General features: G+C 41.6%; 1 protein-coding gene across 1 annotated transcript; it reads left to right on the top strand.

Annotated features, from left to right (window-relative positions):
- Positions 1-13,512: 13,512 nt before the first annotated feature.
- Positions 13,513-14,424, top strand: LOC145127563 (uncharacterized). Its single transcript, XM_079062740.1, has one exon. The coding sequence runs from the start codon at positions 13,513-13,515 to the stop codon at positions 14,422-14,424; it is 912 nt and encodes a 303-aa protein (XP_078918866.1).
- Positions 14,425-14,627: the final 203 nt, after the last annotated feature.

The following is a 14,627-nucleotide window of genomic DNA, read 5'->3' as shown; positions in this document are numbered from 1 at the left end:
TCTGATGCGATCGAAATCCACCTTCGCGATCAGAATCAGCATATACTTCCTTTAAGATTTCTCTCTATTCTTTGATTCTTAAAACATCAACATGTGACCCAGTCACATCATGTAATGAGGATCTCAGAATAGAACTTAACAGAGTTAGATCATGGGCTCTACCTGATGTAGAGTCAAACTTATTGACTTTAACATCCTTAGGTAAATTTGGCAGCTTTGCAATCAACGCCCCTTCCTTTGGCAAAATAAACATATGGACCCTTTGGTAATGGGACTATCTCAGACTTAGCCTTTCTCTTTACCATTTGGTCAACCGGGTTGACTATGGCCAATCGCTTTCCATTGGGAAGAGAATGCTTTTTATGGATTTCCAATGTCACCATTGTCACTGTCCATAAAGTTTTTGGGAAGTTGATATTCTAATCAAATTTGCTTTACTATCGTTCCAAATCATTGTTGATTCAGCATCACCAAGCAAATATATATGATCATTAAGGTTCATGTCATAGTCTGTTTCATAGTAGTCCCAAAGGAACTCACTATGTGACTTAGAAAGTGATTGAACATCCAACTTTCTCAAGACTTTGACACACAACTCTCCCGGCTTGTCAATATGTGACTTCATCTCTAAGATGTGATCACACATAGACCTTGCTTGCCATTAGGGCTTGAGTGACCTTGAACTTGTGGGTTAGGGAGAATAATTAGAGGAGGTGGAGGAAGAGAAGTATGACTTCCATGAGCCAAACTCGGGAAGTCATATTCATTAGGAAATCTTGGTTTGGGAAGATCATTGTTGTCTAAACCAGACATCAACAATGGGAGAAATTCACGTAAAGTTGATTTAAGTCCTTAATATAACACCCAATATGATATATTAAGGCTAGGACCCAACAAACTATTTTATAACTTGGAAGAGGGATGCCGTAATCCAAGCTATAAAATATTTGAAGGTAGGTGAATGACGATTCACCAATTTCCACCAAGATAAACGAAATGTATTATTAGGTTTTAATTGGTTTTGAAACTCCTAGATTCTTTTGAGATTCATTGAACTTTTCAATGACATGTTTCAATGTCGAGTGTGCCCTTCAGGTTTTGTGACTGGGATGCCGAGGATCACAAAACAAGGTGTGAAGTAACCATGCAAATATACTTGGTACCCTTAATATTTACCCCTCAATCGATGTGCCGGTTAACCACACACACTCCAACGATACTATGAAAAACATTAAGTTACCCTTTGCCTACCTTGTTAAGTCCAGGTTAGTGTGCCGGTTAACCACACAAGCTCCACTAACAGCTTAAACAAAGTGCAAAGTGTAATTTCATGGATTAGCACCTTATTCACATTTTCCTAAGTAACTAAGATTGGCAATTTATAAGTGTTTAGTTACTTAGTATTTATCATTATACTTATAATGAAAGGAGAATTATAGTCCTTGACCTACCTGTTCGGCTAACGACCCTCCACCGGTCAAGGAAGCGGTGAGTGAGAGTGGACACCCATTAAACTGCCATTTTATAGGCAGTAACCTTATACCCCCCTTATAGACCGGCTTCGTGAATGAGGCCTACTAATGGTAAGACGACTTGCTCTTATACATATAATATATTAAACTTTTAATATTATAATAGTATAAGGGTGTATTTTAGACATTTAAAATACTTGGTGGTTTAATCTATTAATTAAACTAGACTTTTAATTTAATTAAACTCAAACCATATATTTATGGATTTAATAATACTCTTTTAATTAAACGCTTTAATTAACTATTAATAAAGTCCATAAGAGTTAATTTGAACTATTCAACAAAACATCATAATTCCAATTATTAAACTCAAAATTAAAACCATTTAATTAATTGTTTAAGTTATGAACCCAAGAGTCTTAGAATTCAATTCTTTTTTTTCCATAAAAAACGTTTTTCCAATTCCAAAACTTGAGGGCAAGTTTTGTAACTCTTGAAAACCTTTGCATTCCATAACTTATGGAATTAATGGTGTTTTATGATGAAACTTTCCATGTTCCATAACTTAAGAACAAGTTATGGAATTCTTTAAAACATTAACACCAAGTTTTGTAACTCCATAAAAACTTTGAATCAAAATTTTTTTTTATTAAAAAAAAACTTTCATATCCATAACTTATGGAACTTTCAAAACTCTTAAGATCACAACTTTTAAAAAAAAAACTTTTGAGCTCCAAAATTTTATGACAAAATATGTAACTCCTTGAAACATGTAGATCAAACTTTTAAAACTAATAAAATAATCATATCATTTTATCTTTTACTAAATTTGACCTAATTCAACTCATATAACAAATGATTCAAATTTTACAAATAATTCGTTTTTCACAAAACAAGTAATTATCTTAAAATTTGACAAACGTCATGTTTTTTTTTTCCTTTTTTTTCAACTTGAAAAAAAACATTTGCATCAATATAACAGAAAACAACCCATGGCTCTGATACCACTGTTGGGTTTTGAGCATTCTAACACTCCTATGATGTACATGCAACCCTATAAACCTTGGATCTATGTTTTCTCTATTATACATGCAAATATTAACTATTCCAAGGTTTCATCCTAACTAGCATATTATGAAGCACCTATACTAAAAAGTTCTAGTTAGATGACATACCTTTTGATGTAGCTTGATGTCTTCAAGCTTTAAGAGCTTAGCCCCAATAGTGTGGAAGCCTCAAATGGAATCACAAAGCACCAAAACACCTTGGAAGAACTTGAGAGAATATGTATGCACACTAAAATCGGCCCACTCTTATTTTCACATACTTGTGCCAATTTTGTGAGCCAAGGACCCCTTTATATATTATGGAGGATTAGGGTTACATCCATGTAAACCCTAATACCCATGACCTTTCATTTACATAGGATCCATCGGTTAAAAGCTCCATGGACCATCCATGAAAGCTTAGTCCAACCTAAATGAACTTGGCCCATTCCATATATATAAGAGTCCATATTTAATTAGTTCTTTTTGATCACTTAATTAATTCTAAATTAATTCTTGATCAATACTAATTAAATAATATGATTCCATATTAATATATTAGAACTTATAATATATTAATATAAATCATAAATATACTATTCTCAAAAGACTATCCATATAAATTGTGCCGGTGAAGTGCAACCCAAATGGACCATGTCGGGTCGGGTCAAGTACATACCAAATATAGTTATGGACTTAGACATTAATCCTACAATACCTTGGGCTTCTTGCCCAAACTCCCTGACTGACCCCCCTCTGGTTTCCTCTTCCTCTCCATCTCTAAATCCAACTCTCTCTCTCTCTCTCTCTCGAGCCCTAGCAATCATGTCCTCCAGCGTCTTGCAGCTGGAGCGGCTCATAAACTGTCTAATGTCACTCCTCAGCATCTCGTTGTACCGAACCTTCTTCATCTCCTTGTTCGCCACATACTGCGGTACGAGAAGGGCTCTCTCTTTCTCTCTGGATTTGGCGGTGATCTCCGCCACTGTCTCTGTAGTCTGTTGGTGGTCCTGAAACTCCCGTGCTAACTGCTGCACCTCAATAACTGGTGCAAACTCGGCCTTGAACCTGGCCGAGAAGTCACCACATGTCATAGCATCTAAAACTGAATCATCCCCAATGGATCTCCCAACCTCCTCCCACCAGTCATGTGTCCTGTCCTTCAGAAGACATGACACTAGTCTAACCTTGTCCCCCTCGGGACATCTGCTGGTGCGGAACGCGTTGGCGACATCAGCCAACCATATAGTACTAGCAATGGGGTCCCGAACCCCATGGTAATCGGGAGCTCCACAAGCCCTGAACTCCCTGAAAGTCAGTGTGCGCGACCCCATCATGGCCGCCATCTCAGTGCGGAAAGCGCTCAGCTTCTCATCCAGAAGCTCTAAAATATCCTCCTTGATCGATCCAAAGATCACAGGAGTCTGATCTAGAATGTTGCGTATGATCTCAGAAGACATAAACTCCCTCGTCTGCTCATCCATCTGCTCGGATCCGGAGCCCGAGCCTGAACCCTCACCAGTGCTTGAAGTGCCAATCGGCCTAGGGCGTAACGTCACCATATTGAAAATACACCATAACAAACATCAGTATACTCATCATATCTCGAGGGATCTAACATACTACAAGTTCCCTGGATTCATCTCAGCCTCCCTTGATTCGAGTACGGATCCTCTTCTTTCAGTAGTACGGGCCAATACTACCTTCCACATCTATCCGTACTTTCCTCAAGAACTGCCTCGACTCCACCAAGTCCCTTCTACTACTATTGCTGATCTCATGCTAAACTCATCCTAGGCTTGCCCTAGGGAAATCATCACCCACTCTCCGCTATCAGCTGTATAAGAAGTCCCTACTACCTCCCCCTAACTAGCTCGTGAATACTATTATATATCACTAAGACTAGATAATTCTTCGAATGAGAGATCCTACCCTACAACGGTTGGACTCAAATAAGAGCTGTGTAATAGAGCTAGACCTAACCTTCTGAAATTATTTAATCCTCGCAATATGTAACTTAACATATTCATTTACTAGTTAGTAAGAGATAACTAGAACTCCTAAAAGCACAAAGCATGCAGCATTCAAGCATCGAGTACACATAATCAAGCATATCACATTCAGGCCATCACTGCCTAATCTGTACTAGCATGCGGTTCATAAAACTGAGATACACATAACAGGCACATAAGGCATCCTTCCTAGATCCTTAGTCCTAAACTAGCATGCAATTCTCTTAAAGCTGATACACATATAATAGGCATATAAGGCATCCTTCCTAGATCCTTAGTCCTAAACTAGCATGCAGTTCTCATAAACATATCATAATATAAACTTGTATGAGTAATTTGGTAGTACTTACTTGAGCTCGGCTGATTGCATGCACCACACCCTTTTTTCTCTTTTCAAAATTCTTTTCTCCTTTAAAAAATTCTTTTGTAAAAATGATTTTCTTTTGAAAATTTTCATACCATGTCCTTAGTTTGCGTTCAGACACACCCGAGAGTGTGCCCCAATCCCTCAAACGAAGGCTCTGATACCAACTTGTAACATCCCAAAAATACGGTCCAAAAATTTCGTTTTTAAATCATTAATGAAACCATAACTATCATCATCATTATATAAAATCACAACCATGTATCTCAAAATATAGTAATATATGTCAACATATCAAAATCTCATATCAAATATCAGAGTAAATCTCCCAGGCTAGAAAACTGTGGTGTGTGCCATACGATCATCCCGAGCCCTTCCCATTGCTAGCTGAAGTACCTGAAACCAAACTGAAAACTATAAGCACGAAGCTTAGAGAGCTCCCCCAAACTACCACATACCATACACATAACATATAACATGTAACATAAACTTTGGGACACCGCCCAGCTGCATCGGGACGGACCCGACATCGGCTTACCCAACATCGGACTCCTGCCCGACATCGGGCTCACCCCGGCATCAGACCACGTCTAGCATCGGGCTCACCCCGACATCGGGCTTACCCCGGTACATACAAAAGATAACATATATCATAAACACATAACATAAGCATATAACATACATCAGGTTTACCCCGGCATCGGACCGAAGCCCGGAACACGTAACACATAACATATAAGCTAACATGCATCGGGCTTGCCCCGGCATCGAGCTTGCCCCGGAACACATAACACATAACACATAACATATACACTAGCATACATATGGCTTGCCCCGACATCGGGCTTACCCCGGAACACATAATATGCATGAATCACAAAGACATCAAGCATACATATACTCTTCTCGGGACCGCCCTGGCATCGGACCGTAGTCCGGGACTACTAACATCTAAACGGGCCAGCATTATGGCCTTAGACCCGTTCGTACTGGAGAGAAACTCACCTCTCAAACTGGATGTTGAACTCGTGCGTAAGGAATCTCTGCTGGCTGCTCCCACGACTCCCCGGCTAACTCTATACAATAATACTTAGTCAGAAAACTGAGAATCCTTCTAAGGGTAAAGTGACCATTTTACCCCTGCTCTAATTTTGGACCATATCCAAGGCCCAATTCCAACTAATATTTCTAAGACCAATAATAGCCCACTAAAGGCCCACTAATGGCCTAATTTTCTAAATTAAGCCCAACTTATGAAATGGGCCTTCCCCAAGCCCAAACATGTCCTTATTCCAAAATCAGACTTCTGATGGCGAACCAAGGCCCAATAGCTGATAAGTCTAAAGGTTGGCCCGATCTGAGGCCCAAAAGATAAAAAGCCCAACTCTATTGAGTACGCGGGGCATACTTCACTCTATGCAGCGCGTACCTACTGTGTGGCTTGTACGTTGCGCGTACTGGCTGGTACGCCCAACATACTACCCTATTAAGCCACTTTTCCCATTAAGCACTTAATACTAAACTTCAGAGGCTATAACCACAGATCCAAGTCCTCTTCAACGTCTTAATCCATGAAGTTGATTACTTGGTGGCTTGCAACCCACCAAATGAACCCAAACTTGGAAAATAGCAACATGCTTCCATGCAAATGGCTAGATCTCATGCATGGTCACAAATGGACCTTAAATATTGAAACTTTACTGCTTAAGGGACTCATATGTCACTAAGGGTGGCAACCCTAGACCTAGAAACGAGTTTGAGTCATAAAGTTCCATTCTTGGGACTAAAAAGATCCAAAACATCTCTACCCTAGATCAAAGCATACATGAGGAAAGTTGGAAGCTTTATACCTCCTTTAAGTTCCAAAAGATGAGATAATCCCAGATCCGTGAGCTAAAGATACTCAAGTTCTTCTTCTCCAACTTCTCTTATCTTCTTCCAAACTCTTCTTTACCAAACTAAGCTTCAAAATGCCAAACACACACAAGAATGGAGTAAGAAAGGGTACTTAGGGTTTCTGATAGTGAGGGGATGGTAAGGAGGCCAGGGTTGGCTATAATGGGGTAATTATATGTCTTAAAACCTACAAATTAGGTTTTTGGCATCTGCTCACGTACGCTGCGCGTACGTGCATGCGTCCCCCGCATCCAATGCGCCTCTATGCCCCACGTACACCAAGGCTATGCCCAGCGTACGTATTATGGGCGGCCCAAATCCTTGGTCCACTTGCTTAAGTCCACTCCAAAAGTCCTTATATTCATACTTAGCCCAACAATAATTTAAGAAATATTTAATAATTAATACCTCAAATGACGGTCGTTACAATTCACCCCTACTTGAATTAGACTTCGTCCTCAAAGTCTGCTGCATCCAGAAACAACTCTGGGTAGTGCTCCCTCATCTCCTCCTCGGGCTCCCAGGTCCACTCCGAGCCCTTGCGGTGCTGCCAGTGCACCATCACCAGCTCCACTCTCTTTTTCCTCATCTCCATCGTCTTCTTATCGAGGATAGCCACTGGTCTCTCGATGTTGTTCAGGCTGTCATCTACCTGAGTATCCTCGAAAGGTACAGCTACTGACTCGTCCGTTAAGCACTTCCGTAACTGAGAAACGTGGAAAGTGTTGTGGATCTGATTGAGCTCTGCCGGAAGATCCATTCCATGGAGGTTTAACCCATGGAGCCTAAGTAAGATGAAAGGTCATGCACATTAGGGTTTACATGGATGTAACCCTAGTCCTTGTCACACTATATAAGAAGCCCCTTAACACATGAAATCAGCCACTAGTAGTCTTTGGAAGAGCATAGCCGAATTTTGAGTGCAAGTAATCCTCTCTCAAGTCCTCCATTGTTGGTGGTGGTGTGTGAATCATTTGAGGCATCACATTTAGGGTGCTAGGCTCTTAAAGGTCCAAGGAATCAAGCTACAAGAAAAGGTATGTTATCTAACTAGTTTTTTGTTATACAAGTACCCATGATTTGCATGCTAGTTAGGGTAATGCTTTGGAAAATCAAATTGCATGTATAATTAGAGAAAACATAGATCCAAATCATTTAGGGTTGTACGTGCACATTAAAGGTTGTTAGGATGCTCAAAACCCATCATGACCAAGAGTGCCCATTTTCTGCCCATTCGAGAGAGCTCATCGGCCCAGAAGCTGGCCGATATGTATATCAACGAGATCGTTGCTCGCCATGGGGTACCAGTCTCTATTTTCTCAAACTGTGATGTTCGATTCACCTCCCGTTTGGCAGAAGTTCCACGAGGAATTGGGCACGCAGTTGCATTTGAGTACAGCCTATCATCCGCAGACAGACGGCCAGAGTGAGCGGACCATATAGACACTCGAGGATATGCTGAGAGACTGTGTCATTAACTTCGGTGGGAGCTAGGACTCCTACCTACCCCTTGCAAAGTTCTCCTACACCAAGAGCTTTCATTCCAGTATTGGTGTTCCACTATTTGAGCTGTTGTATGGACGGAGATGTCGCACCCCAGTCTTTTGGGGTGAGGTTGGTCACAGGGTGATGGGACGGACAGAGGTAGTTCTACAAACTACCGAGAGGATTCAGCAGATCAGACAGCGACTGCAGACTGCTAAGAGTCGGCAGAAGAGCTACGCCGACTGGCACCAATCCGAGTTGGAGTTTCAGCTTAGCTACATGGTACTACCGAAGGTCTCACCCCTGAAGGGAGTGATTCGCTTCAGAAAGAGGGGGAAGTTGGGTCCCCGATACGTTGGACCCTTTAGGGTTATTGCCAGGGTTGGCAAGGTGGCATATAGACTGGACCTTTCGGAGGAGCTCAGTCATATTCACAGCACTTTTCACGTCTCGTAATTGCTGAAGTGCATACTAGATGAGGAGGCAGTGGTGTCATTAGGTGACATTCAGGTCGATGAGCGCCTGAATTACGTGGAAAGGCTAGTGGCCATTCTGGAGAGGAAAGTGAAGGTTCTACGGAACAAGGAGGTACCTTAGGTAAAGGTACAATGGGAGCACCGAAGGGGATCCGAGTGGACTTGGGAGCCAAAGGCTGAGATGCGGGAGCATTACCCAGATCTATGTGTTGCAGCGGACTTCGAGGACGAAGTCTAGTCCAAGTGGGGGAGAATTGTAACACCCCGACTCCCAGGTATAAATTTTAAAGCTTTTATATTCATAATTATAGACCTACTCGACGAGTTGGCTGCCCCAACTCGTCGTGTAGAGACTGATCAGGCCGCGTGATTTATGGGACCTACTCGACGAGTTGGAGGACCCCAACTCGACGAGTAGAGGCTGTGCATGAAAACCCTAATTTTTAGGGTTTGCACCCTATTTAAAGGACCTTAAGTCCTCCTTCCAGCCTCCTTACCACCTTTTCATCGTCCCCTTATCATATAAAAACCCTAACCTCCCCATTGTGTGAGTGTGTGAGCTTGGAAGTCATTTTGGGTGCTCTTTTGAATGGAATTTTGAAGGTTGAGGTGCTTAGGTCAAGAAGAAGGTTGTAGATCCATTATCTACTTTGTGTTGGCAACCAATCTAAGGTATAAAGCTAATACCTTGACTTCTCATTACTTAGATCTTCCCTTGTGAAAGAAAATGATCATTTCTAATGCAAAATGGAGTCACTTTCGGGTTTGAGCTTGTCACAAGGACATGGTTTCAGATCTGGACTCCTCTAGGCTCCCATAGTCATAAAGTCATCGACTTTATCAAGCTTTCACCCCTTCTCCATGCCCTAAACTTCTTCTTAGACTTATTTTTGGTGTTTTAAGCCTTTTGAGACCTTGCATGCACGTAAAGCTAGCAACTTTACGTGGTAACTTCACCCTAGGAAGCTAGATCTACAGTTTGGAGCCTTGGTTTCGCTTAAAAGCGTCTGAATGAGAAAAGGACTGAAGGAACTCGACGAGTTGGATGAGGGTTTCCCGCTTTCTAGATTATGCATGAACTCGGCGAGTTAGCGAGATAAATCGACGGGTTGGTTAGGGTTTTCCCGATATTCTCGATACTGCATGGACTCGACGAGTTGTCTAGTAACTCGGCGCGTTGACTGGGGTTTTCACGATCTTCTGAGTTCTGAAGGAACTCGATGAGTCTATAAGCTGCACTCGACGAGTTGGGTCAACATGGACTGTTGACCTTGACCGTTGACTTTGACTTTGACCAAGGGTTGACCCAGTTTCACTTCTGAGGATATTTTGGTAATTTAGGAATTTATGGAATGGGATCAATGGTGGTTGTAGGTGTTGGTGTTTGGAGCCGTGTTTCGGGAGTTTGATATTTCAGTTCCGATCGATATTGTGAGGAGAGTTTTCCTCACTATACTCAAGGGTCGAAGTCACCAAGGCCGACCCTTTGGATTGTTATCCTATTTTATTGTTAGTGTGATCTGTTAGATCGGTATCCTGGTAGATAGGATGTTTCTATGTGGTTATGATCAGTTAGATTGGTATCCTGGTAGATAGGATGTTGCCATGCTTAGTGATTTGTAGATCGGTTTGTCTGTCTGTAGACTGTTATGTGATTATCTGATATATGTGCACATGATTGATTGGTGGTTGAGGCTCATCTGCTTTGTGCGAGATCCAACAGACCGGTGCATTCCAACCCGATGGTTGTGGGCCGAGAGTATTCCATCCTGAGGATAATTGGACTCATAGTATGTGGGCATTCCAACCCGATGGTTGTGGTCCTGGGGCATTCCAACCCGGTCGTTGATTGGGCCCATAGTATGTTGTTATTATATGTGTGTTATTTGTTGTGCGGGTATTTTTGGGGAACTCACTAAGCTTCGGGATTACAGTTTTGGTTTTGATTTCAGGTACTTCAGATGATCGCGGGAAGGCGAAGGCTTGATCGTGCACCTCCTCACGTTTTTATGATTCTGATTTCTGGGATACTCTGATATGAAACTATTTTGAAAACATTTTGTAATAAATAATGATTTTTGGATGTTTGAAAAAGTTTAAAATTGTTGTGAAATTTATGGATGTTACAAGTTGTAACACCTTCACATGCGAATATGGATTGTGGGTTACGAAAACTATATGTTTTTTTTTATCAAAAACATCAGTTAATGGTAAGAAATCAAACATCCCTCAATGAATGTTTTTTTTTTTGAAGAATCTGAATAATAATAAAAGTACTTTTCATGTCGAGGTTGTCAGGCTAGGTTTTCTCCTCACTAAATTCAGTCTCATCCCCATCAAACTCAGAGAAACGATGGAATATTTTCACCACGTTTCCTAGTGGAAGTATATTAGCACCCGTAACCAAAAAAATCCATTTTTCTTGATCAATTGATGATTCATCAACGTCAAATGTTGGACCAACATCAACATCAACAACGACCTTACATTTATACCTAACATGACCCCCTTTTATAGTTTCATTGTAAGAATGAATCATATTCAATGTCACAAGTAATAAATTACAATTTTGGTTACTTCTAACACTGGAAAATCCTTTTCCACCATAACAGTTTTAGCTTGTAAACCCTCCGCCTACAGCATCGCCGCTTCGGCCCTCCATCTATAGCTACGCCGTTCGTCCCTCCGCCTACAGCTCCTACTTCTTCCCTCCGCCTACAGCTCCGCCGCCTTGGCCCTACCCCCTGCTTACCCCGTTACTTTCTGATTATATTTTTCTCTTCGTTGTTCGTCGATTCTTCTCCATCAAGAAGAAGGTTGGATCCAATTTTAGTAGCAATATCAGTTATTAAATTTTTGCTCCATTGAAAGCACTTTTCTGCATCTAAACAGAACAGTTTCATTCTATCCGAGCATTTATTTCGATTTGAGGAATTGAGGGCATATTTTTAATAGTTATGGCTACAACTGACTTCATCAAGTGGAGGTTAGATTAAATGCAATTTATGTGGATTGTTTTCTAGAAATGAAGGCCAATTATTCCTGAACAGTTTCAAGTTATTCCCACACAGTTTTAAGTGAAAAACGTTGGGCAGTTTCAATGGAAGAAAAGATGCTTCTCAATCCCGATTCTCTTTGTTGATTTTTGGATCCTTGTAAGATGTTAGATTATAAAGTTGATGTTTCAATGGAAGAAGATGAAATTGTAAGAAGCTATTTTTGTTGCCCACCAAGTGTTTGATAAATTGCCCAAACCAATTTTTCTCTTGTTGCAACTTTATTGTTCAAGATAATGTAGTTTGCTTAGTTTGGATGCTCCTTGTGCACACCAACTGTGTGTTGGTGTGCCATTTCCTTCCCATCCTTTTTAAATATTGCTTCATAGCTTAAGATTCATCTCGAGGCTTGTTCTCTTGAATGGCTTCTTCTTCTACAAGTTCGAGTAATATTTGTTTGTGCCCGTTCAGAAGCTTCCATTGTTGCCCAAATGGTGAAGTGGGAAGTAAGAGGATTGGCCGTATGATTTCACACATCAAAAGGCATCATCTACTTACTGAAGATCGTAAATGTGTTTTACGTGAAGATCTTTCTAGTGATGTTAGTTTATTTATGGCGGTGGAAGAAACATTGAAGGCCTTTGGCCAATAGATGTGTGGGAAGTGTATGGCTTTGCATGTTGTTAGCCATTATTGTCATCACCCGAATGGCCGTGTGAGTTTTGTTACAGGGGATGATAGCTCGAGTCGTTACATTGTCGGTATTTTAAACCCGTCTACTAAAGATTCGGTGAAAAACGTTCTTGGAGGTTTGGTTTTTGATGTTGGGCTCCTTGAGTGTGTTTTTAAAGAGCCTATCACTACTTTCAAGAGTATCCCCCATAGTTTCCTCCTTGATTTCTCTCAGGATTTGAAAACTGCTCTTTACAAGGTGATTGCCCAACCTGACTCGGTTGATGCATGGATTTGTTTGTTACTTCTTCCTCGATGCACAGTGCAGGTGTTTAGGCCCAAGAATAGACAATAATGTAGGTCTGGGAATAGAAAATCCTTACAACAAAGCTCCATCTTGAAGTCCTTGGATACATGGGGGAAAGAGGATGGTATCAGGAAGTTAGTTCAAAATATGTTAGACAATCCCGAGGTTGGGGCCATGGGACAGGGTGGAGGCATTCTTCAGAAGGAGTTTACATCAAGTAACACCAACATCAGACAGTGTCTCTGTAAGGTTGCAGATGGGCATTTTACCGCAGCAGTCAAAGTGTTATGCTCATCGGGTGTTGCGCCATACAATGGTGATACTATTAAAGCTTTGGAGGACAAACACTCTTTCAGGTCATCCCCATCCATGTCGAGCCCCATAATTTTTGAACCTCCCCTTGTAGCAGACTTTGACTGTGTATTTGGTTGAATTAAATCTTTCCCTAAAGGAATTTCATGCGGGAGAGATGGCTTGAGGGCTCAACACATCGTGGATGCCCTTTGTGGAGAAGGGTATGTTATAGCCACAAATCTCATACGTGCTATCACTTCAGTGGTTAATTTATGGTTAGCGGGAAGTTGTCCGACCATTTTGGCAGAGTTTATTGCATCCGCTCCTCACAAGCCTCTGATTAAACCTGACAACGGGATCCGTCCAATTGCAGTAGGCACTATATGGAGACGTCTGGTTTCCAAGGTTGCCATGAAAGTTGTGGGTAAAGAAATGGCCAAGTACCTTAATGATTTTTAGTTCGGGGTTGGTGTGTCCGAGGGTGCTGAGGCTATGTTACACAGTGCCAATAGGGTGTTGAGTGAACACCGCACTGATGGGTCTCTTGCAATGTTGACTGTGGATTTATCTAATGCCTTTAACCTGGTGGATAGATCAGCCTTGCTCTACGAGGTTAAGAGGATGTGCCCTTCTATTTCTTTGTGGGTGAATTTCTTGTATGGGCAAGGAGCGAGACTTTATATCAGAGACCAACATATATGGTCTGACACTGGGGTGCAGCAAGGTGACGCCTTGGGCTATCTTCTTTTTGTCCTCATTTTGCACCCACTTGTGAACAATATTAGATACAATTGTAAGCTTCTTCTCCATGCTTGGTATCTAGATGATGGGACTGTCATTGGGGATTCAGAGGAGGTGGCTAGAGTGTTGAACATTATTCGAGTGAATGGTCCAGGCTTGGGTCTTGAGTTGAACTTCAAAAAAACAGAGATTTTTTGGCCCTCCTATGATGGTAGGAAGCTTCGTGTCGATTTATTCCCAACGGATATAGGGAGACCTTCTTTGGGGGTGAAGTTCCTTGGGGGGGGGGGGGGGGCTGCTAGTATAGACGCAGGGTTTGTTAGCGGGCTGGGCATGAAGATTGCGGTCAATGCTGTTGATTTGATTGGTATTCTTTTACAACTATTTGACCCACAGAGTGAGCTCCTTTTTCTTCGATCATGTATGGGCATTGCAAAACTTTTCTTTGGTTTAAGGACATGCCAGCCGGTGCACATACAAGAGTCAGGTTTGTTCTTTGACAAAGGATTGCGTAGGTCTATCGAGGATATGGTGGTATGCGGAGGCCCCTTTTTTGGAGACATCCAGTGGCGTCTAGCTTCCTTACCTATTCGGTTCGGTGGTTTGAGTTTGTACTCGGCATACGAGGTTTCCTCCTACACATTTTTAGCCTCGAGGGCCTAATATTGGGCATTACAAGACCACATCTTACGTGACGGTGGCATATATGGTATGGACTCTGATTACCTATGTGCTATGACTCGTCTTCGCGATACGATTCCGGGATTCAACTGTAGCGGTTTCACTAATAAGGATACTACCCCCCCCCCCCTAAATCCCAAAAAGCATTGGCGTGTGCCCTTTTTAGCAAAATCGTCAAAGATATG

The sequence above is a fragment of the Lactuca virosa genome, chromosome 7 (assembly GCF_052849685.1).
Source record: "Lactuca virosa cultivar CGN04683 chromosome 7, Lactuca_virosa_CGN04683_v6, whole genome shotgun sequence".
Taxonomy (NCBI): Eukaryota; Viridiplantae; Streptophyta; class Magnoliopsida; order Asterales; family Asteraceae; genus Lactuca; species Lactuca virosa.
The sequence above is the reverse complement of the archived record's forward strand: the minus strand, read 5'-3'. Positions and strand labels throughout refer to the sequence as shown.

Coding starts and splice junctions, on each gene's coding strand:
- LOC145127563 (XM_079062740.1), top strand. CDS start 13,513: ATGTTACACAGTGCCAATAGGGTGTTGAGTGAACACCGCACTGATGGG.